This window comes from Lepus europaeus, chromosome 18 (assembly GCF_033115175.1).
Source record: "Lepus europaeus isolate LE1 chromosome 18, mLepTim1.pri, whole genome shotgun sequence".
Classification (NCBI taxonomy): domain Eukaryota; kingdom Metazoa; phylum Chordata; class Mammalia; order Lagomorpha; family Leporidae; genus Lepus; species Lepus europaeus.
In genome coordinates, this window is record NC_084844.1 from 1,493,407 (window position 1) to 1,512,324 (window position 18,918).

Consider the following 18,918-nt stretch of genomic DNA (forward strand, 5'->3'; position numbering starts at 1 on the left):
TGGACAAGGTCTCTGTGGGACTCCCATGGGCCCGCGAGCCCTGCCCAGCCCCCTCGGCAGGGGCCGCTCCAGTGGGTGCTCTAGCGCACTTTCAAATAAGTATACCCTGGAATGGAAAAGGGCCAGGCCGGGGCCGGGGCCAGGAGGCTGCTCCACTTCCGACCCAGCTCCCTGCTGGTGCACCTGGGGGGGGAGGGGAGGGGAGGGCCCGAGTGCCTGGGCCCCGGATGGAGCTCTAGGCTCCTGGCTTCAGCCCGGCCCCGCCCAGCCCTTGGAGCCATTTGGGGAGTGAACCAGCGGCTCCCTCCTTCATTCTTTCAAATACACAAATCTTTTTTTCCGCGCACAGAGTTGGGGGCTGGTGCTGACGCGATCGGGCTGAGCCGCTGCGTGTGACAGCTGCCCTGCCTGGGATCCGGCCCCGGCTCAGGCCCCTGGGAAGCCCAGGTACAGGTGCTGGGGCCCCGCACCCGTGGGAGACCCGGATGGCGCCCCGCCCAGCCCTGGCTGCTGTGGGTTCAGGGAGCGGGCAGTGGATGGACGCGCGCTGCCCTCAGATAAGCAGTGAACGGAGCTCGCACACGACAGGACCGCGCCGTCACTTCTGCACGGGTTTATTTTATGCACAGTTCGCTGTCTGCGTTGCTCGTAGCTTCACATTACGATTCCATGTCAGCTTCGTAAATAAATAGACCGTGGGTCGTGCTCTCTCGAGCTCGGGTAACTTCATGATTGGGTTCTCGCGTGGGACCTGTGGGGACACAGCGTGCACGCAGGCGGCTCTCGGGCAGAGCAGGGAGGGCTCCGGCACGCGGCCGAAACGCAGGGTAGGTCAGGGTCAGCTGAACCCGAGTCAGCCGCAGGGGCAGCCGCTGTCCGTGGGTGGAGCTCGGCTTCCGGGGCTCTGGTGTGTCACCAGCTGGGGGGCTCTGGGGCTGGGTGAGGGCGGCCCCGTGGGGAGTCGGGGCTCTCTCTGGCCTTCCTGGCCTGACATGGGGGCGGGGCTTCATCTGGAACTTCCTGTGGCTGGGAGCACCCCCCAGGGACAGCAGGAAGGTCGCTGTCCACACCGAGCCCCGGCCAGGCCCTGGGACCGACCCAGGCACTGCCGGCCGCAGGCGCCCCCACCCAGGCAGAGCCACTGTCCCCACGACACGGGAACCGCACGTTTGCCACGTCCCACCACGCTGGCCTCCTACCGGCAGAGCCAACCAAGCCACCTTGCTCCACCTGAATAATCCTGATTCCCAGAGAAAATGGAAAACACGCCTCAGACCGCCGGCGTCGCCCGTGTCCGTCTGCAGCGTGGTCGGCCGGGCTGCTCGTCCACACGCTTCCCTGCTCCACGCGTGCACACGCACAGACACGTCCTGACGTCGGCCTCAGAGAGCAGAGCCCAGCGTGTGGCTCAGGCAGGTGCTGTGGGGCCACACGTGTGTGCCCGCGTGCCTGCATGTGTGTGCACCATGAGGCGCAGGCCAGAAGCTCTGTGGGGACCAGCAGCGCATCAGAGGGGCCGGCGGGGTCTCCTGGGACCTGTCCAGGCCGGAGCCCTCTCCTGGCGGTGGCCCCCTGTGGGGAAGGCAGGTGTGGGGGAGGGGCGCCCGCCCAGCACAGGCCATGGCAACCCCGGGGGTGGCCCTGGAGGGCGCGGCCCTGGGCTGTCCCCCCACCCCGTGTCTGGAGTCCGGCCGTCCACCTGCCCAGGGCTGGGCTCTGCACACGCAGTGGCGCCGTCGCACGTGGGCACTGCTCCCATGGAGAAGGGAGCCCCGGGAGCAGCAGCAGCAGCAGGGGCCTGGGCGCGGCGAGCCGCCTCTGTCCGGAGCCGAGCGGGGCCGCAGGGCCGCGGAGCAGCGGGCGGCAGCAGTTGGCGCTCCAGCCGAGCGCGGCGGGTCCGCTATGTACAGGGCGGCAGGCGCCCGGCCCCGCTATCTCACGCGCTTCTCCACCGAGTACACGGAGATGTAGTAGTCGTTGCTCCCCACGGCCAGGTGAGGCTGCGAGAGGACACAGAGCTGTGAGCGGGCGCCGGCCCAGTGTGGCCCCCCCGGGCCCAGCGGCTGCCCGGCGTGGCCCCCAGCGCTGACCCAGCAGCCGCCCAGCGTGGCCCCCCGGGGCCCAGTGGCTGCCCGGCGTGGCCCCCAGCGCTGACCCAGCAGCCGCCCAGCGTGGCCCCCGATGCTGACCCGGCAGCCGCCCGGCGTGGCCCCCAGAGCTGACCCAGTGGCCGCCCGGCGTGGCCCCCAGCGCTGACCCGGCGGCCGCCCGGCGTGGCCCCCCCGGGCCCAGCGGCTGCCCAGCGTGGCCCCCAGTGCTGACCCAGCAGCCGCCCGGCGTGGCCCCCAGTGCTGACCCAGCAGCCGCCCGGCGTGGCCCCCAGCGCTGACCGGGCAGCCGCCCGGCATGGCCCCCTGACACTAACCCAGCAGCCGCCCGGCGTGGCCCACCAGTGCTGACCTGGCGGCCGCCTGGCATGCCCCCCGACACTGGGCCCAGGCTCTGCCGGCCTCCATGGGCCCTCACTGGGGTCTGCACGCGACCCCCCAGGGACTGCTCTGGCAAAGCGCCCGGCGCCTCAGCAGAGCCACAGGCAGGCCCCGCCCCTGGTGCCGGGAGGAGCTGGAGGATCCCGTGTGCACAGCAGCGGCCCACAGGCACGGGGCAGGCGCACTTAGGGCAGGCGCACTTAGGGCAGGCGCGCTCAGGGCAGGCGCGCGTGCTCCCGGCTGCTCCCTGGCTGGGGCTGGGGCTGGGGCTGGGGTCTGGCTGCTTCCCGGGGATGCATCAGTGCAGGGGCCAAGGACAGGGACGTCCACCCCCGGTGCGGGCCTTCCCGCCTGAGCGGCAAAGGCCTGGTGGGTCCCGAGAGTGCGGGCGGGGCTGCCGGCCCTGGAGCCAGGCACGCGGGCAGCCCGCTCGGACCAGTGGCTGCCCCCCCACCCCGCCCCAACCCTGTGGGGACAGACCCAGTGTGGGTGAAAGGCCAGGCAGCTGATGGCCCCGACGCGCTGGCCCATGAAGCCGTCGTAGTACTTGATGTTGTTGATCAGCTCCCCGTTGCTGTTGTAGATGGCGGTGAACTGGTTCATGGAGCCGCTGCGGGGGAGGGGAGAGGGTGGGAAGAGGGAAGGGCCCAGGGGCACGCGGCCAGAGGGACCCCTGCCCAGGTCCCTGCACGGGGTAGGGTAGGCGGGGACTGGAGGACTTGAGGCTCCAGCCCCGTTATGCCTCGGTGGCCTGGGAGTTTGTTCTGGGAGGAGGCTCTGATCTCAGAGAACACGCCCTGGAGGGGCAGAACAGGGAGTGGGGGGGGCTCTGGTGTGGAGGGGCGGGGCTGGGAGGGCCTCTAATATGGAGGGGGTGGGGCGGGGCCTCTGGTGTGGAGGGGTGGGGCTGGGAGGTCCTCTCATACGGAGGGGCCGGGCTGGGGCCAGGGTGGTGGCCTCTGCGGGGGGCACCTACCAGGCGATCAGGTTGGCCTGGGGGTGGATGTCCAGGGCTGTGAGGCCCCTCACGATCTGCAGCACGTTCACAGACTCCGGCATCCGCGGGTCAAAGAAGCGCACGTCTCCATTAACGCTGTGGGGAGACCCAGGGTGGCCTCGTGCGGGGCCCTGCACCCCGACCTGGGGCCTGGCTATGGGGTACAGGACCCGGGTACCCTCCAGAACCTGGGGTGTAAGGTACAGGACCGGGCACCCCTGCCTGGGGCCTGGCTGTGGGGTACAGGGCCTAGCACCCCCACCTAGAACCTGGGGTGTAGGGTACAGGACCTGGCACTCCCACCTGGAATCTGGGGTGTAGGGTACAGGGCCTGGCACCCCCACCTGGACTCTGGGGTATAGGGTACAGGACCAAGCACCCCTGCCTGGGGCCTGGCTGTGGGGTATAGGGCCTGGCACCCCCACCTAGAATCTGGGGTGTAGGGTACAGGGCCTGGCACCCCCACCTGGAATCTGGGGTGTAGGGTACAGGACATGGCATCCCCACCTGGAATCTGGGGTGTAGGGTACAGGACCGGGCACCCCTGCCTGGGGCCTGGCTGTGGGGTACAGGGCCTGGCACCCCCACCTAGAACCTGGGGTGTAGGGTACAGGACCTGGCACCCCCACCTGGAATCTGGGGTGTAGGGTACAGGACATGGCATCTGGCATCCCCACCTGGAATCTGGGGTGTAGGGTACAGGACATGGCATCCCCACCTGGACTCGGGTGTAGGGTACAGGACATGGCATCCCCACCTGGACTCGGGTGTAGGGTACAGGACCAAGCACCCCCGCCTGGGGCCTGGCTGTGGGGTACAGGACTGGGCACCTCCACCTGGAATCTGGGGTGTGGGGTACCGTGACCCTGAACGTGTGGAAGTGTCTGCACACACAGGCCAAGTGCCCGAGGGCCCACACCCCAGTCTGTGGGGCGCGGGATGTCAGCTGACCAGGACCCAGCGCCCTCGGCAAAGCTGTGCAAGGGCAGCCAGGCCGCTGGCCCCTCCCCAGGCCACAGGCCCGGGGCTCCCTGTCACTCAGGGGCTCCCGTCGCCTGCCCTGGCCTCTGCCTCCGCTCCGGCATCTCACCCCCACCCCCACCGTGATTTGTCCAGGGCTCGCACAGGGGGAGAGCAGCATCTCTTGGAAGAGACGGTGGCTCTGTCACAGTGAATTCGTTTGCTGTCCCTTTAACAGGCAAACGCACCCGCTGCCAGCAGCGCTTACAGAGCCCCCCCCCCGCCTGCCCCGCGCCCCCACTCCCCTGTCCCAGTGCCAAGGACGAGTTGTAAAGGTGGGGATGAGGTTTCCACGGCACAGCGTCTCCTGACTCCCGCGCTGCTCACCTCACGCTCACGATGTGGCCCTCGGGGCGCTTCTGGAGGTGGGCCTTCACCACCCAGGCCGTGTGCTCCCGGTACGTCATGACGCGGCTGTGGGGACGCCGAGTCAGGCCGGGGCCGCGGACGGCCCGGCCTGCCTCTGGCACCTGCGTGGGGGGTGTGCACGCGCAGGAGTGGACTGTGTATGCACCCCACCCTGTCCCCCTCCCGGGACCCCGCCGTCTCCCTTGGGCCTGCACTGTGCCGGACGGGCTCTGGCCTGATCAGCCCTGCTTCTCCAGGTCGTGGGGCAGTCAGGAGAGAGGAACCCCAGACCCCAGGCGGTGGGACAAGGGCCTCAGGGCCCTTCCTGCAGCCCGAGCGTGGGGCCAGGACCAGCACCACAGCCTGGGACTGAGATGCCAGTGGGCACCTGCATGGCCCCCGCCCCCAGGTGTCAGGAGGGATGGGTGTGGCCCCTGCGTCAGACCACGTCAGCGTGCTCATGGGCAGTGCCCCTCAGCCCAGGACACTTCTGTCACTCTGTACGCACCAGCAGTCGCTGGGAGGGGGCCTGTGGCCTGCAGCCACACTCACCACCCGCCCTCAGGTCCAGGCGCCTCCCTCAGCAGCCCCATTTAATGGCCCAGCTCAATCGGGTCCCACGGGGCCCACTCAGAGGCCCCTTCTGCTCGCAGCGGCTGTGCCCTGTGTCTCCTGTCTGTGCCAGGCCAGGGCGTGGTAGGTGTTGAGGACCCTGGGCTGTCCACACCCGGGCCCAGTGATGGCTGCACCTCCCGCAGGGTGTCTCTGAGCCTCCTCTCATCCCTGCCAGCCTCCCTCAGCACCACACGGTGCCCAGGTGTGCCCCAGACCCTGCCTCCTCAGCCGCTCACCCTGGCCACCTGGGGGCCGCAGGGGCCGCGGGGGCACGGGCACATCCCAGGGGGCCTGTGCACCCCGCTCCTCCTGGCCGGCTCTGGGTAGCTGGCTCCAGTGGGCTTCAGTGGTCCCGCTGGACCCCAGGGAAGACTTCAGTCTTGCTGTGGACTGCACACAGCAGACTGGCTGTGAGGGGACCTCGGTCCTGGGGGAGGCGTGTGTGCGGGGCGGCCGGGCGCTGAGTTACCATTCACTGAGGGCCATCCTCCGGTCGTAGACGCGGATGGAGCCGTCGCCGAGGCCGGCCACGATGAGAGAGCGGTGAGAGTCGCAGGACAGGCTCGTCACGCAGCTGTCGGCGCCCGTGGGGATGTCCTAGGGCCAAGCACACAGCCCGTGAGAACGGAGGCTCTGCGCCCCGGGTCCACGTTCCAGCTGGCCGTGGCTGGACCCGGGTGCTGCCAGGGAGTGGAGCCAGGCAGGGCTCCCAGGGGAGGGAGCCGTGGCCTCACCATCAGTGTCTGCCCTGGTGGCCCTGAGAGCCTCATCAGGTGACAGGTACAGAACACGGGGCCCTGGCGACCACCCACTCCCATGGCCAGGGAGGTTTCCTACCAACATCCCCTTATCCCACAGAGAGGAAGTGCGGTCCCCACTGGCACCCTGGTGAGCTGTAGCCAGCGGTGGCAGCCTGGGCCTGTGCAGGCAGAGCCAGGGCTGGGAGCAGAGGGCGGGGTGGGGAGGCTGCCACAGAGCACCTTCCAGCCAGGGCGCTTCTGCAGGTGGGCGAGCGGCCCCTCCCTGCTCCTCACAGCCAGGTCCCAGGAGGGGCCTCCCACCCCTCAAAGCATCGCTCAGGATGGCACACAGGGGGCCCTAGGCTCGGCTGGGAGGCAGGCCCTTCAGCACCAGGGTGTCCGTGCTGTGCCCTCGGGACTGGTCTCACAGTCCCAGGACGGGAAAACCCTGCCAGACTTCTTCCCGATGGGTTCAGGGCACCCGTGAGGGGAGTTAAAGCTTCCTGGTGTTGCCGTGGGACTCAGTGATGGGACTGGTGGCAGGAGGGGCGGGCCCGGGCTGCAGCCTGTAGCCTGTGCCAGGCCTCCTGCCTGCTGCGGCCCCGGGAGCAGCGCCGAGCCATCCTCCTGCACCTGGCCCAGGGGCCTCAGCTGGGATGGTGGCTGACAGCCGCCGGGGCCCCTGCGGCTTCCCCGGGCGCCCGGGGCCCTCCGCTCCCTGCACTGAAACTGAAACGAAAGACGCCCGGGCAGCACGTGGATAAGGTACCGTTCTCACCCTCCGAGGCTGGCATCCCTGGTGTTCACAGATAAAATACTGGGAATAATCGGGACCGGCCCAGCTCCATTGGCTGTGATGCAGGTGCTGAGTGCCCAGGCGCTGTGCGCCCCAGGGCGAGCAGCTGCAGCCCAGGCAGCCAGGCCGCGCTCCCCCCAGCAGCCGACACAGCATGCACTGCGCTCCCGGCAGCCCCAGCCCCGGGCTGTCTCCGACGAGGGCGGAGCCTGGTTACCTGCACCTTCATCTCGCGGTCCGTGTCCCAGATCCGGACGATCCGCACGTCCCCCGAGCTCATGAGGAGCCCGGTCTCCTGCTCCCAGTCCACCACCATCCCGGCTCCTGCGGAGACACAGGGAGGCGTGGTCTCACCCCGCAGCCGGCGGGCAGGCTTGGGGGCTGGATCCGGGTGGCCATCCAGCCGGCAGCTCCAAGGGGCACCGGCCACCGCCAGCATCTCCGCGGCTGAGCCTAATGCCTGCCTGTGTGAGCGCTGCCTGGACAACCATCCCCAGGCTGGATTCAGTGCCTTCCTGGGAATCCCCTCCCATGGAGGCAACGGCGAGAGGAGCAGCAGGGCCCAGCACGGGCCCGAGGGACTTCAGCAGGGACGGCCCGGCCGAGGACCGGTCGGTCCTTCTCGGCCATGTCACGGCTCCGCAGAGGCCACGGGGCTGCGCTACCTGACGGCACGTGGGGGGCCGGGGTGGACGGACACAGTGGCACAGGGCTGCCACCTGTCAGGGCCGGGCCGGGCCGGGACGCAGGCCCTCACTCGTGGCTCCAGTTAAGGCAGGATTTGGTTTTGAAGGTTTGATGGCAAAGATTCCAGCTTACAAAGAAGGAGAGAAATCCCTGCACATACCCCAGACCCCACAGCTGCCTGCGTTTGTCACTTGTGCTCTTTTTTAAAGAACAGTTTTGCTTTTTAAAGTTTTTATGTAATATATTTGAGAGAAAGGGGGGAAGGGGAGAGAGACAGAGAGAAGGAGAGAGAGGGAGAGGGAGAGAGAGGGAGGGAGAGAAGGAGAGAGAGGGAGGGAGGGGGAGAGAGGGAGAGAGGGAGGGAGGGGGAGAGAGGGAGGAAGGGGGAGAGAGAGGAGGGAGGGAGGGAGGGAGGGAGGGAGGGGGAGAGAAGGAGAGGGAGAGAGAGAGATCTTCTGTTTGCAGATTCATTCCCCGAATGTCCACAGCACCCAGAGCGAGGCTGAAGCCAGGGAACGGAAACCCCATCCTGCCTCCCAGGTCTCCCGTGTGGGTGGCTGGGACCCCAGGGCCTGAGCCCCCACTGCTGCCTCCCAGGGTGTCCATCAGCAGGGAACTGGAGTGGGCAGAGGAGCGGGGTGGACCAGGCACTCCAACGTGGGACAGGGACACGGGCGTCCCACGCAGCTGAGCCAAACGCCCGCCCGAGACCCCTGCAGACACAGCCGCCGTCTCTGCCCGGAGGGCGTCTCCCCGGGAGAGCTTTTTCTGGGCACGCTCGTGGCCACAGACGGCGAAACGCTCCTTGGCCCTTCAGAAGAGGGTCACAGAGTCCCCAAGGGAGTCGGCGTCCCAGCACCTTCGCCGTGCCGGGGAGGGCAGGGCCCGCCTCTTCCTGGGTCTCGGGCTGCTTGGCTGGGGTGTGTGCCAGTTTGCTGGACTGTTTCCTAGGCATCGGGCACCTTTCCCGCCGCTGTCCGCCATGTTTCCTGACCCTAACTGTCAGGGTAAACGCCGCGGGGGCTCCCACCAACCCCGCCGTCTGCGGAGGCTCTGGGCGGCCCCTGCAGGTGGCTCGGCTCTCTCCTCTCTGCCCCTTCCTGCCCTGGGCGCCGCAGCTTTGCTCCTGAGGTAGACGCACAGGGCGTTCCGGGGAGGCACCTTCCCTCCTACCTCCTCCCTATCAGGCAACAAACAGAACCAGACAGAACTGCACCCCCCACCTGCGAGGCTAGGGCGGTGCCCACGACCTGGACGCCCTCTGCTGGTGACTGGGTGGGCCTGTGACCAAGGGCACCTTCCAGTTCATCACCCAAGGGTGCGGTTCTCGGCACCAGCACCCTAGAACCCCTGTGGGCGTGGCCTTGCTGCAGCCCTGCCACAGGCGTCTTCCTACGGTGATGGCTTCCCCTGCGGTCCCGGGTCCAGGTGCCCTCCCCTCAGGCACACACCGGGAGTCACCGAGACCTCTGGTTCCCTTACAGCCGACCTCCGAACACGAGGTGCTGGGGACGGCTCTGTGGAGTGAGGGGTTTAGCCGCCACAAGGGATGCCCGCGTTCCGCATCAGAGCGTCGTTCAAGCCAGTTCACGTCCTGGCTACCCTGTGCTTCCACTCCCGCCTCCTGACAATGCGCCTGCACCCACACGGAGACCTGGACGGGGCTCCCAGCTCCCGGCTCCGGCCTGGCCCCACCCTGGCCGTTGTAGTCACTAGGGAGTGAACCAGCAGATGGAAGATCTGCCTCTCCCTCTGCCTCCATCCCACTCTGTCTCTCTGCCTTTCCTTCCTTCTTCTTCTTCTTCTTTTTTTTTTAAACCATTTGTTTATTTACTTGAAAGAGTTAGAGGGAGAGGCAGAGAGAGAGAGAGAGAGGAGAGAGAAGAGAGAGAGGGGAAGGAGAGAGGGAGAGAGGGAGGGGGGGAGGGAGGGAGGGAGGGAAAACAGACATATCCTCTATCCACTGGCTCACTCCCCAAATGGCTACAGCAGCCAGGGCTGGGCCAGGCCAAAGCCAGGAGCCTGGAGCTCCATCCAGGTCTCCCACGTGGGTGCCGGGGCCCAAGGACTCCATTTTCCAGTGCTTTCCCAGGCCATAGCAGGGAGCTGGATGGGAAGTGGAGCAGCCGGGCCTCACACCAGCGCCCGTATGGGTGCCGGCACCACAGGCTGCGGGTTAACCCACTGGCCCACGCCAGCCCCTGTCTGCTACCAAATAAATGAACGCAAAAGCCAAACCACGCTGTGGCTGTGCGGCTGACGAGCAGAGCCGAGACACAGCCGCTCCCTGCCACCGTGCAGCCTTGTGCCGTTGTCTCTGGGTAACGGAGATTTTCCAAACGCAGCCTCCAAAAAACGGGAAACCGCGAGTGCAGGCACCTAGGACTGAGGTGCTGTGGCTCATCCTGGAACCCGAGAGGACGTGGCTGCCCTTCCGCGCGGACACGGGAAAAGCCACGTGGAACCAGGGAGCAGGCACATCTGTGGCTGCCCCGGAACCCTCCCTCCCTCCCGACTCACCGCGCGTGGTCGGCAGCATGTCCGACAGCCCCTGCCACGCCGTCACCATCTCTGGGTTCTTCTCCAAGTCAGCAAAATTCTTCCAGACCCTGATGGCGCCATCGTCTGCAGGAGTGGGAAGGGCTGAGACTCCGGCCCTGGGCCGGCCCTGCCCAGGCCCCGGGCTGCAGCGGAACCCGAGGACTTCTGCCCAGTTCTGCGCTCCCGGCCTGCACTGCCTGGACTCACTCCAGCCCCAGGTGTGCACCCCGCCTCGGGGAGCCACACGCAGCCGCTCTGCCCTCGGTACCGCGGGCCACGATGAGAGGGCCGTGCCGAGGCCCGGCGGGGACAGGGACTCACTTCCCCTCCTGTCCTTCCCTGAAGTTACTTGGGAAAACGCAGCCTCGCTGGATGGAAACCCAGCAGGGCCACACGTGCTCTGTGGGCTCTGCACACCCACGTCGGCCTCGAGCCGCGGTCATGCGGCCCTCAGCATCATCCAGGAGACAGGAGGGGGGCTGGGCCTCACCTACGGGCAGTGCCCTTTGCAAGACCACCTGCACAAAGCTGTCTGGTGGGGCCCCACGTGCAGGCCCAGCTGTGAGAGGTCCACTCACCTGTGGCGGTGAGCAGAAGGGAGCAGTCCTGGCCGTTGAGGTACTCCATGGCCGTGACCCTCGTGTACCGGGGGTTTCCGTTGTGGAAGTAATCCAGCTTCTCTCCTTTCTCCCAGTCCCAGAAGCTTAGGGGGCGGCAGAGCAAGGAGATGGGCGTTAGGGAGCCGTGGCAACACGCAGCCAGCACGTCGCACCCACCGGCCGCCGCACCACAGTGCCGGCCCCCACTCTGCTTTTCAAATAAGTAAATAAATCTTTCAAAAATAAAAGAAACGGGGTGAGAGCTGTCTCTGTGAGCCATGGAAGGCACCCTCCCAGCCCTGCCCCCGGAGCTGGGCTGCCTCTCTCTCGTGCTCTGGTCACACCCTTGCCTCTGCACAGGGGCTAGCAGGGAGAAGCCTCATGTCCGCCTGCTGCACAGGGGGTCAGGAGCCCCTGCCCCTGGCCTGGACCTGTGGTCGGTACTCTGGACCACCCTCCAGCCACAGTAATGGGGGAGAGAGCAGGCAGGGACGAGACCCTTCACCCAGAAACAGCACCGGGACCTCTGGCGAGGAGGAGGGGTGATGGAGAAGGCCGCGTGGGCAGCTGCAGGGGCCTGGCAGGTGCGTACCAGATGCTGTCCTTATCAGCCACGGCTATGCAGGGCGTGAAGGGATGGAACTTGACCACGGAGGGCACACCGGGGTTCCTGTTTAGAAATATCTGGTCGTCCAGTCTCGTGATGCCTGCCAAAGAAACACACAGGTCGGTCCAGGACCGACACCGCCCACACCGACAACTACTCCACCCAGGCCTACGGCGGCACCTCGAGTCTGGGACGTGGGGGAGCACGACGGAAAGAGAGGGCACGCAGGGGCCGGGGGCCGGAAGCACCCCGAGGAAGGAGGCCCGCGGGGTGCCGTCCGTCCCTCCACAGCAGCACACACCAGCCGCCCGGGCCGTTCGCCGCCCCCGCCCGTCTCTGAGAGGTTGGGCACGAACAGGGCGGCACACAATGCGGTGACTTTGGCATCCGCTGGCTGACATACCTGGTGAAAGTGTGGCTGGAATGCTGCTTGGGGAGCCACCAGGGACACCCCAGCGGGTGAGATGCGGGTCCCCGGGGCCTGGGGAGGGCTGTGCCCTCCTTCCAGAAAGCTGGGAAGGCCAACGCTGCCCTTCTGCGAGGGGCGAGGGCTGGGACTGGCCTGGAGGTGGGAGGCCCCCTCGCGCCCCCACGGCAGCTGCCGGCCAGGCCCCGGCTGCAGGAGCTCAGGGTCGCCTCACCTCCACCGGGCTCGGCTTACCCTTCTGGACCACCTGCTGCGCCTGCTTCCTGACGCGCGTGTTCCGCAGGAACCGCCACTCACGCTCCTTGCGGGTCTGGCTCTCCAGGTCGTGTTCTTCTGGGATCTGCAACGGCGGGAGGCACTCGGTGAAGTCCAACAACCAGCACGGCGCCAGCTCCCCGACGAGGGGCTCCGGGAGCCCACGCAGAGCGGCCTGCAGGGCCCAGAGTGGGCCCAGACCTGCGGAGCCTGCAGAGCAGCGCCGGCGCCCCTCGCAGGTGTGTGACAGCCGAGGAGACCCCGCGCGCCCAGTGCTGCCCACTCCTTGGCGCCGGCTGTGCAGGGCCACGGCCACGGCCACAGGTTTAGCGTGAGTGGCAGGGGAGGCACACGGGGCATGGCTCCTTCAAATGCTGAACGCTGCAGGAGCTGGGGCTGCCCAAGGGGAACGGGGAACCAGGCCTTCTGAGCACAGGTGAGCTTACGGGGAAGCGTGAAGAGTGATGGGGACCTCCCGGCCGGGGGGCCGCCTGACAGGAGACTGTGGGAGCACTGGGTGCTGAGCTGGCCAGCGACAGACTAACGCGAGGACTCACTGAGCTTCTCTGAGCAACACAGCTCAGAGACCAGGCAGACGCCACGCACACTGGCCTTTCCCCGGGGCCAAGCTGCTTGCTGGTGGCCTGAGTGTGTGCAAACCAGCGCGGAGCGGGGCTGCACCGGCAGCCGCCCACTGTGTCCACAGCGAGTGCTGCACCACGCAGTCCACCTGGCCAACGCTGACTCCCCGCTAGAAAACCAAGAACCCCTACTTCCTCTGCCGACAGCGGACACGGAGGCACTCGCACACCCAGCTCTGCAGTCAGCCAGGGAGACAATGCAGGCGCAGGTCAACGGGCCCTGTTGGCGTTTTCCTTCTTTATAAAAGTTAATGTGAAAGGCCGAGACAGACCCAGAGGGAGAGGTATCGCCTGTCCTGATTCACTGCCCAAATGCTGCGGCAGCCAGGGCTGGTCCGGGCTCAAGTTAGGTGCTGGGAACCCCATCAGGGTCTCTCCCGTGCGGGCGGCAGGGACCCAGGGCTTGAGCCATCACTGTGCCTCCCAGGGTCTGCACGAGCTGGAAACTAGAACTAGAAGCAGGGCTGGGACTTGAACCCAGGCCCTCTGACATGGATGTGGGCATCCAGTGTCCCAACTACTACACCGAACACTCACCCCTGTACTTATTTATTTATTTGAAAGGCAGAGAGAGAGAGAGAGAGAGAGAGAGAGAGAGAGAGAGTGTCTTCCATCCACAGGTTCACCCCAAATGGCTACAACAGCTGGAGTTGGGTCAATCCAAAGCCAGGAGCCTCTTCCAGGTCACCCACGCGGGTGCAGGGGCCCAAGGACTTGGGCCATCTTCTGCTTTCCCAGGCCATAGCAGAGCTGGATCGGAAATGGAGCAGCCGGACACGAACCAGCGCCCATGTGGGATGCCGGCACTGCATGCAGAGGCTTTGCCTGCTACGCCACAGCCCTGCTGTGCACCCCCCCCCCCATTTATTCTAAAAATGCTTTTTCTGATAGCAAAAACACAAAGGATCAGGAACATCGGCTAGGGCCCGGCTCGTGCCCTGGGGTGAGTGTGGCTGAGCCGAGGGAGGTTTCTCCGTGGGGGGTGGGGGGTGCTGTTCCACAGGAGTGCTGCAGGGCCCTTCCGGCCCCTCCCTGAACGCTGTGCTGTGTCTGGCTGTAGACCAGAAACACGTGAACCCCATCCTCGCCTGACGCCTGAGTTCTGTTCAAGTCCTTTCTCCTTCTTAAGACCACAGAAGTCACACTCAACAAAACAGCAACACCACCACCAGGAGCAGGGCCCCCACACCCGGCCCGGCGCCGCCACCACCAGGAGCAGGGCCCCCACACCCGGCCCGGCGCCGCCACCACCAGGAGCAGGGCCCCCACACCCGGCCCGGCGCCGCCACCACCAGGAGCAGGGCCCCCACACCCGGCCCCCACACCCGGCCCGGCGCCGCCACCACCAGGAGCAGGGCCCCCACACCCGGCCCGGCACCGCCACCACCAGGAGCAGGGCCCCCACACCCGGCCCGGCGCCGCCACCACCAGGAGCAGGGCCCCCACACCCGGCCCGGCGCCGCCACCACCAGGAGCAGGGCCCCCACACCCGGCCCGGCGCCGCCACCACCAGGAGCAGGGCCCCCACACCCGGCCCGGCGCCGCCACCACCAGGAGCAGGGCCCCCACACCCGGCCCGGCGCCGCCACCACCAGGAGCAGGGCCCCCACACCCGGCCCGGCGCCGCCACCACCAGGAGCAGGGCCCCCACACCCGGCCCGGCGGAGAAGGAGTGGAGACCTTGCTCGGCACATTTATTGCTTCAGAAAAAAATCCCCCGGTGGCAGGAGGGATGGACTGTGCATCTCGGGCACTGGATTCATTTATGACAACCCAGAGCTTATTAGAAAAGAAATGACAAACGACCAATAATGTAGAGCAATAATAAGAAAAAAAAATGAGACCATTGGGTTCAGATGAGACCTGGCTTATTGAGCACAAACGGGGGCACAGGGCTCGGGGCCTCTTCCCAGGATCCCTGGGAGGCACCCCCAGGTCCTGACGGGCTCGGTGCTCCGGCAGAGAACCTGCCCGCGCCGGAGAGGACGAGGAAGCGCAGGGCCAGGAGTCTCAGCCTGCACCGCTCTGCCACCCAGGGCACCCTGGGGACGGCCCCTGCCCAGGACGCTGCCTCGCAGGCGAGGGGGCTGCCACGGCCCTCCCCTTGAGATCCAGGACGAGCGCCCCCTTGTGGCCCTTCAGAACCACCCACGTGTCCGCCCCAGGGACGCCAGCAGGGGCCACGGCACACACAGAGGCGGGGGGGGGGGGGGGGGCGGGCGGTGGAGCAGGAAGGGGTGAGAGGCTCGCGGGAGAGGGCGGCAGGGAGCAGGCGAGGCCCGATGAGATCCTCAGCCCTGCGGTGTTTCTTAATCTCCCTTCACCTGCCCCCCCCCCCCCATCGGCCCCAGGCTGAGCAGAAGCATCTTGGTAAACAGGAGAGCGGCCCCAGCGGCCCCAGCGGCCCCTGCGAGCTTCCCTTCGGCCGTGGGTGTTGGTAATGGCCTTCCATGATTAGGGTCCTGACACCTGCCGGTTTCTCACACCTCTTGGCTTCTCTCAGACAGAAACCAATTACAGAGCCGGAGCCTCCCGCGGAGAGGTGGCGCACAGCCCGACTCCTTCCTGTCGCAAAGCAGATGTGGGGCTCGGGACGCTGGGCGGGGAGGGCAGGGGCGGGGCGTTTGCCCGGGGAGGCCGGGTCTGCTCTTTCAATCTCTCGAACTGAAAAGAGTTCAAGGTGTTTGGGGGAAAATACACGACTGCCGGGGGGGGGGGGGGGGGGGGGGCGGCCCTGGGCGAAGGCCACGCCCGGGCGCCCCCGAGACGCCAGCGCCCTGGGTTCTCCCCGGAGCAGGAGCTCGCTGGCCGTGCGGACTGTGAGGACAGACCTGGCTGGCAGTCCTGCTGCACCGCAGCTGGCCAGCACGGACGTGGCTCTGCCGCAGCCCCCGGCTGGCGCCCTCACGGTGACACCGGCTGCTGCCTGCGGTGGGCAGAGGCTCTGAGGTGCAGGTGCACCCGTCCACACCCTGCTGAAGTCGGACTTCACGAGTGGGCGGAGCTCCCTTCACTGCACTGCTGACCAACCTAACCCAGCACCTTCAGTCGCGAACCCCATCTATGCAGCCAGTCCTGTCCCACCCCCTCCTCACACGGCCCTCGCCGGCCAGGCCCCCTCCTCACACGGCCCTCGCCGGCCAGCCCCCTCCTCACACGGCCCTCGCTGGCCAGCCCCCCCTCACACGGCCCTCGCTGGCCAGCCCCCCCTCCTCACACGGCCCTCCCCGGCCAGCCCTCCCTCCTCACATGGCCCTCGCCGGCCAGGCCCCCTCCTCACACGGCCCTTGCCGGCCAGGCCCCCTCCTCACACGGCCCTCGCCGGCCAGGCCCCCTCCTCACGCGGCCCTCGCCGGCCAGCCCCCCTCCTCACACGGCCCTCGCCGGCCAGCCCCCCCCCCCCACGGCCCTCGCCGGCCAGCCCTCCCTTCAGCCCCATCCTGCCAACCAGTGCTTTTTCCTTGCTTAATCTATTTATTTGAAGGCAGAGGAAGGGAGGAAGGGAGACAGAGATTTTCAATTCACAGGTTCACTCCCCAGACGCCCAAAACTGCAGGCCTGGGCCAGGCTGGAGCCAGCAGCTTCATCTGGGTCTCCCACACGGACAGCAGGGTCCCAGCACTTGGGCCATCATCTGCCCCCTCAGGCCATTAGCAAGAAACTGGACTGAGGAGCTGGGACTCAAACTGGTGCTGATCGGATGCCAGTGCGGCCAGTGGCACCAGGCCGGCCCACACGGGTCTGCTTCCTGTCCCCACAGCCTGTGCCCGCGGCGCTGGGCTCACGGCGTCTACACTGCACCCAGGGCTCTGGCCGGCCTCTTCCACTTGGCACAAGACTCAGTGATTCACGCGTGCTGTGTAGCGATTAATTTCTTTTCCTGCCTAGTATTTTTTTTTTAACATTTGATTTATTTAAAAGTCAGAGTTACAGAGAGAGGGAGAGAGAGAAAGAAAATCTCCCATCTGCTGGTTCACTCCCCACAGCCAGGGAGTGGCCAGGCCGAAGCCAGGAGCCAGGAGCCTCCTCTGGGTCTCCCGTGTGGGGCCGTCTTCTGCAGCTTTCCCAGGTGCACTAGCAGGGAGCTGGATCAGGAGCGGAGCAGCTGGGACTTGAACTGGTGTCCATCAGGGATGCCGGCGTCACAGGTGGCGGCTTTACCAGCTACGCCACACGCCGGCCCCAGTATTTATCCTTAAACGGCCGTAATCACAGTTGATCTGTTCAGCCGGTGAAGGGCGCCTGCCTCCCCACTCCCCGGTAAACCAGTCTCCAGACAAAGCCCAGCCTGGGACTGGCCGGGAGCCAAGGCTGTGTTCCTCGATGCGAGGGGGCGCCGCGCCTGCTCCTGCAGCAGAGGGTGCGCGAGCCCACACGGGAGCGGGGCAGGCCGCGTCCCTGACCCGGGGTGAGCGCGCCCAGGGCAAGGCAGGCCTGTCACTGCCGTCAGCGCTGGAGCCCCCGGGGTCACCTCCTCACCTGCCGACGTCCTCAGTCTCTTACACACCTTCGAGGCAGTGTAGGGTGAGTCTTTGGGATTTGTCTTTGCCTTACAGATATTTTTCGTTTACCTATGAAACGCTAATATAAAAGTTCCTGGGACCAGCACTGTGGCGTGGCGGGCTAAGCTTCTGCCTGCGGCACTGGCATCCCATGTAGGTGCCGGTTTGTATCCTGGCTGCTCCTTTTTTATTTTTAAGTAGCAATAATCACGCCTTGGATAAAGCTCATTGGCTATGATACTGCCACTGTGCAAAGCTGCTTCTCTTCCGATCCAGCTACGGCCTGGGAAAGCAGCAGAAGATGGCCCAAGTCCCATGCGCCCACATGGGAGACCCGGAAGAAGCTCCTGGCTCCTGGCTTTACATCAGCTCAGCTCCGGCCGTTGCAGCCATTGGGGGAGTGAACCAGCAGATGGAAGACCTTTCTCTCTGACTCTCCCTCTGTGGTGGAATGAGAAGGTGAGAAGGTCATGCCAAGATGGCCGCTAACAACAGAAACTGCCTGGCAACAGGCCGTGATTGGATGGCTTCGGAAACCACATGACAACAGAGCCTGACTGACAGCAGGCCATGATTGGATGGTTTCAGAAACTGCCTGGCAACAAGAGCCTGACTGGCAACAGGCTGTGATTGGATGGCTTCGGAAACCACATGACAACAGAGCCTGACTGACAGCAGGCCATGATTGGATGGTTTCAGAAACTGCCTGGCAACAAGAGCCTGACTGGCAACAGGCTGTGATTGGATGGCTTTGGAAACTGCCTGGCAACAGGGTGTGATTGGTTGGGGCGTAGACCGCCCCTTGACCGGATTGGCTGCCTTGGCTACATAAGCAGCTGCTGGCCTCTGGCTGGCATTCACCCGGCTCCCGGGGTCTGTGTGGTGGCTCCGCGCCTCTTGCCCCCACCACGCTCCTCCTCTCAGAAGAAATCAACCTCAACATCCCTCTGTCTGTCTGCGGCTCTGCCTTGCAAGTAAATAAATAAAAATCTTAAAAAAAAATTTAAAAAAGGCAAAATGTGTCCCGCTTCCTCTTCTAAAGTTGGGAATGTCTCCAACGAATGTGAAAGGAAACACTTCCAGTGCCCCCTGTGTCCTAGGCCAGCTGGGGCTGCCAGCCAAGGTCAGCACTGCCCTCTCAGGCCGAGCCACAACCCAACGCGACTCTGTTTCCACACACGGGCGGGGCCAGAGGACAGCAATGGCTTCTGCTCAGGCCACAGCTACTTCCTGGCCGCCTCTCAGGTCAGGCCCCACGGCAGGTGCAGGGCTCCTCCCCAGGGCTCCCCCCCAGGGGACCTCCCAGATGCACCGGGTGCGAGCAGAGCACGCAGCCTGGAGCTGGCCAAGAGCAGAGCTGGCCCTGGGTCTGCAGGCACTCTCCTAAGGCAGGGGGCACTGCGTGAGGCGCCCCACAGGCCTGCAGCCCTGGCCTGAGCACCCCGGCCCCCGCAGTCGGCAGACGCACGCCCAGGGAAGCTCACCGCAATGCAGAGGGAAGAAACGCAAACGCTTTGGGAAGAGAGCAAACTCGTCTTCAAGCTTAGGGGACGTAGCGCTGGCCTGCACGCCCGTGCTCCCTCGTCCTGCACAGGACTCAGCAAGCAGGAGCCCGGGGCGAGTCGCCTACTATCACCTGGGAGACCACCTCTGC

At 66.1% G+C, this 18,918-nt stretch overlaps 1 protein-coding gene and 1 pseudogene across 3 annotated transcripts in view; both read right to left on the reverse strand.

Moving 5' to 3' along the window:
* Nucleotides 1-472: 472 nt before the first annotated feature.
* Nucleotides 473-18,918, reverse strand: part of RPTOR (regulatory associated protein of MTOR complex 1) — a 349,585-nt gene continuing 331,139 nt past the window's right edge. For 2 of the 3 annotated variants that reach the window (XM_062216247.1, XM_062216248.1), the window contains 10 exons: nt 12,101-12,206; nt 11,425-11,539; nt 10,812-10,936; nt 10,213-10,317; nt 7,223-7,329; nt 5,939-6,066; nt 4,834-4,920; nt 3,466-3,582; nt 2,970-3,099; nt 473-2,000 (listed from right to left, as the gene is read on the reverse strand). In XM_062216247.1, coding sequence (XP_062072231.1) covers nt 1,932-2,000; nt 2,970-3,099; nt 3,466-3,582; nt 4,834-4,920; nt 5,939-6,066; nt 7,223-7,329; nt 10,213-10,317; nt 10,812-10,936; nt 11,425-11,539; nt 12,101-12,206 — 1,089 coding nt within the window. In that variant the 3' untranslated portion in view covers nt 473-1,931. The remainder of the gene's footprint in view (nt 2,001-2,969; nt 3,100-3,465; nt 3,583-4,833; nt 4,921-5,938; nt 6,067-7,222; nt 7,330-10,212; nt 10,318-10,811; nt 10,937-11,424; nt 11,540-12,100; nt 12,207-18,918) is intronic. The other variant, XM_062216246.1, reaches the window with a different exon arrangement.
* On the reverse strand, nt 17,445-17,522 carry LOC133747454 (U4 spliceosomal RNA; annotated as a pseudogene).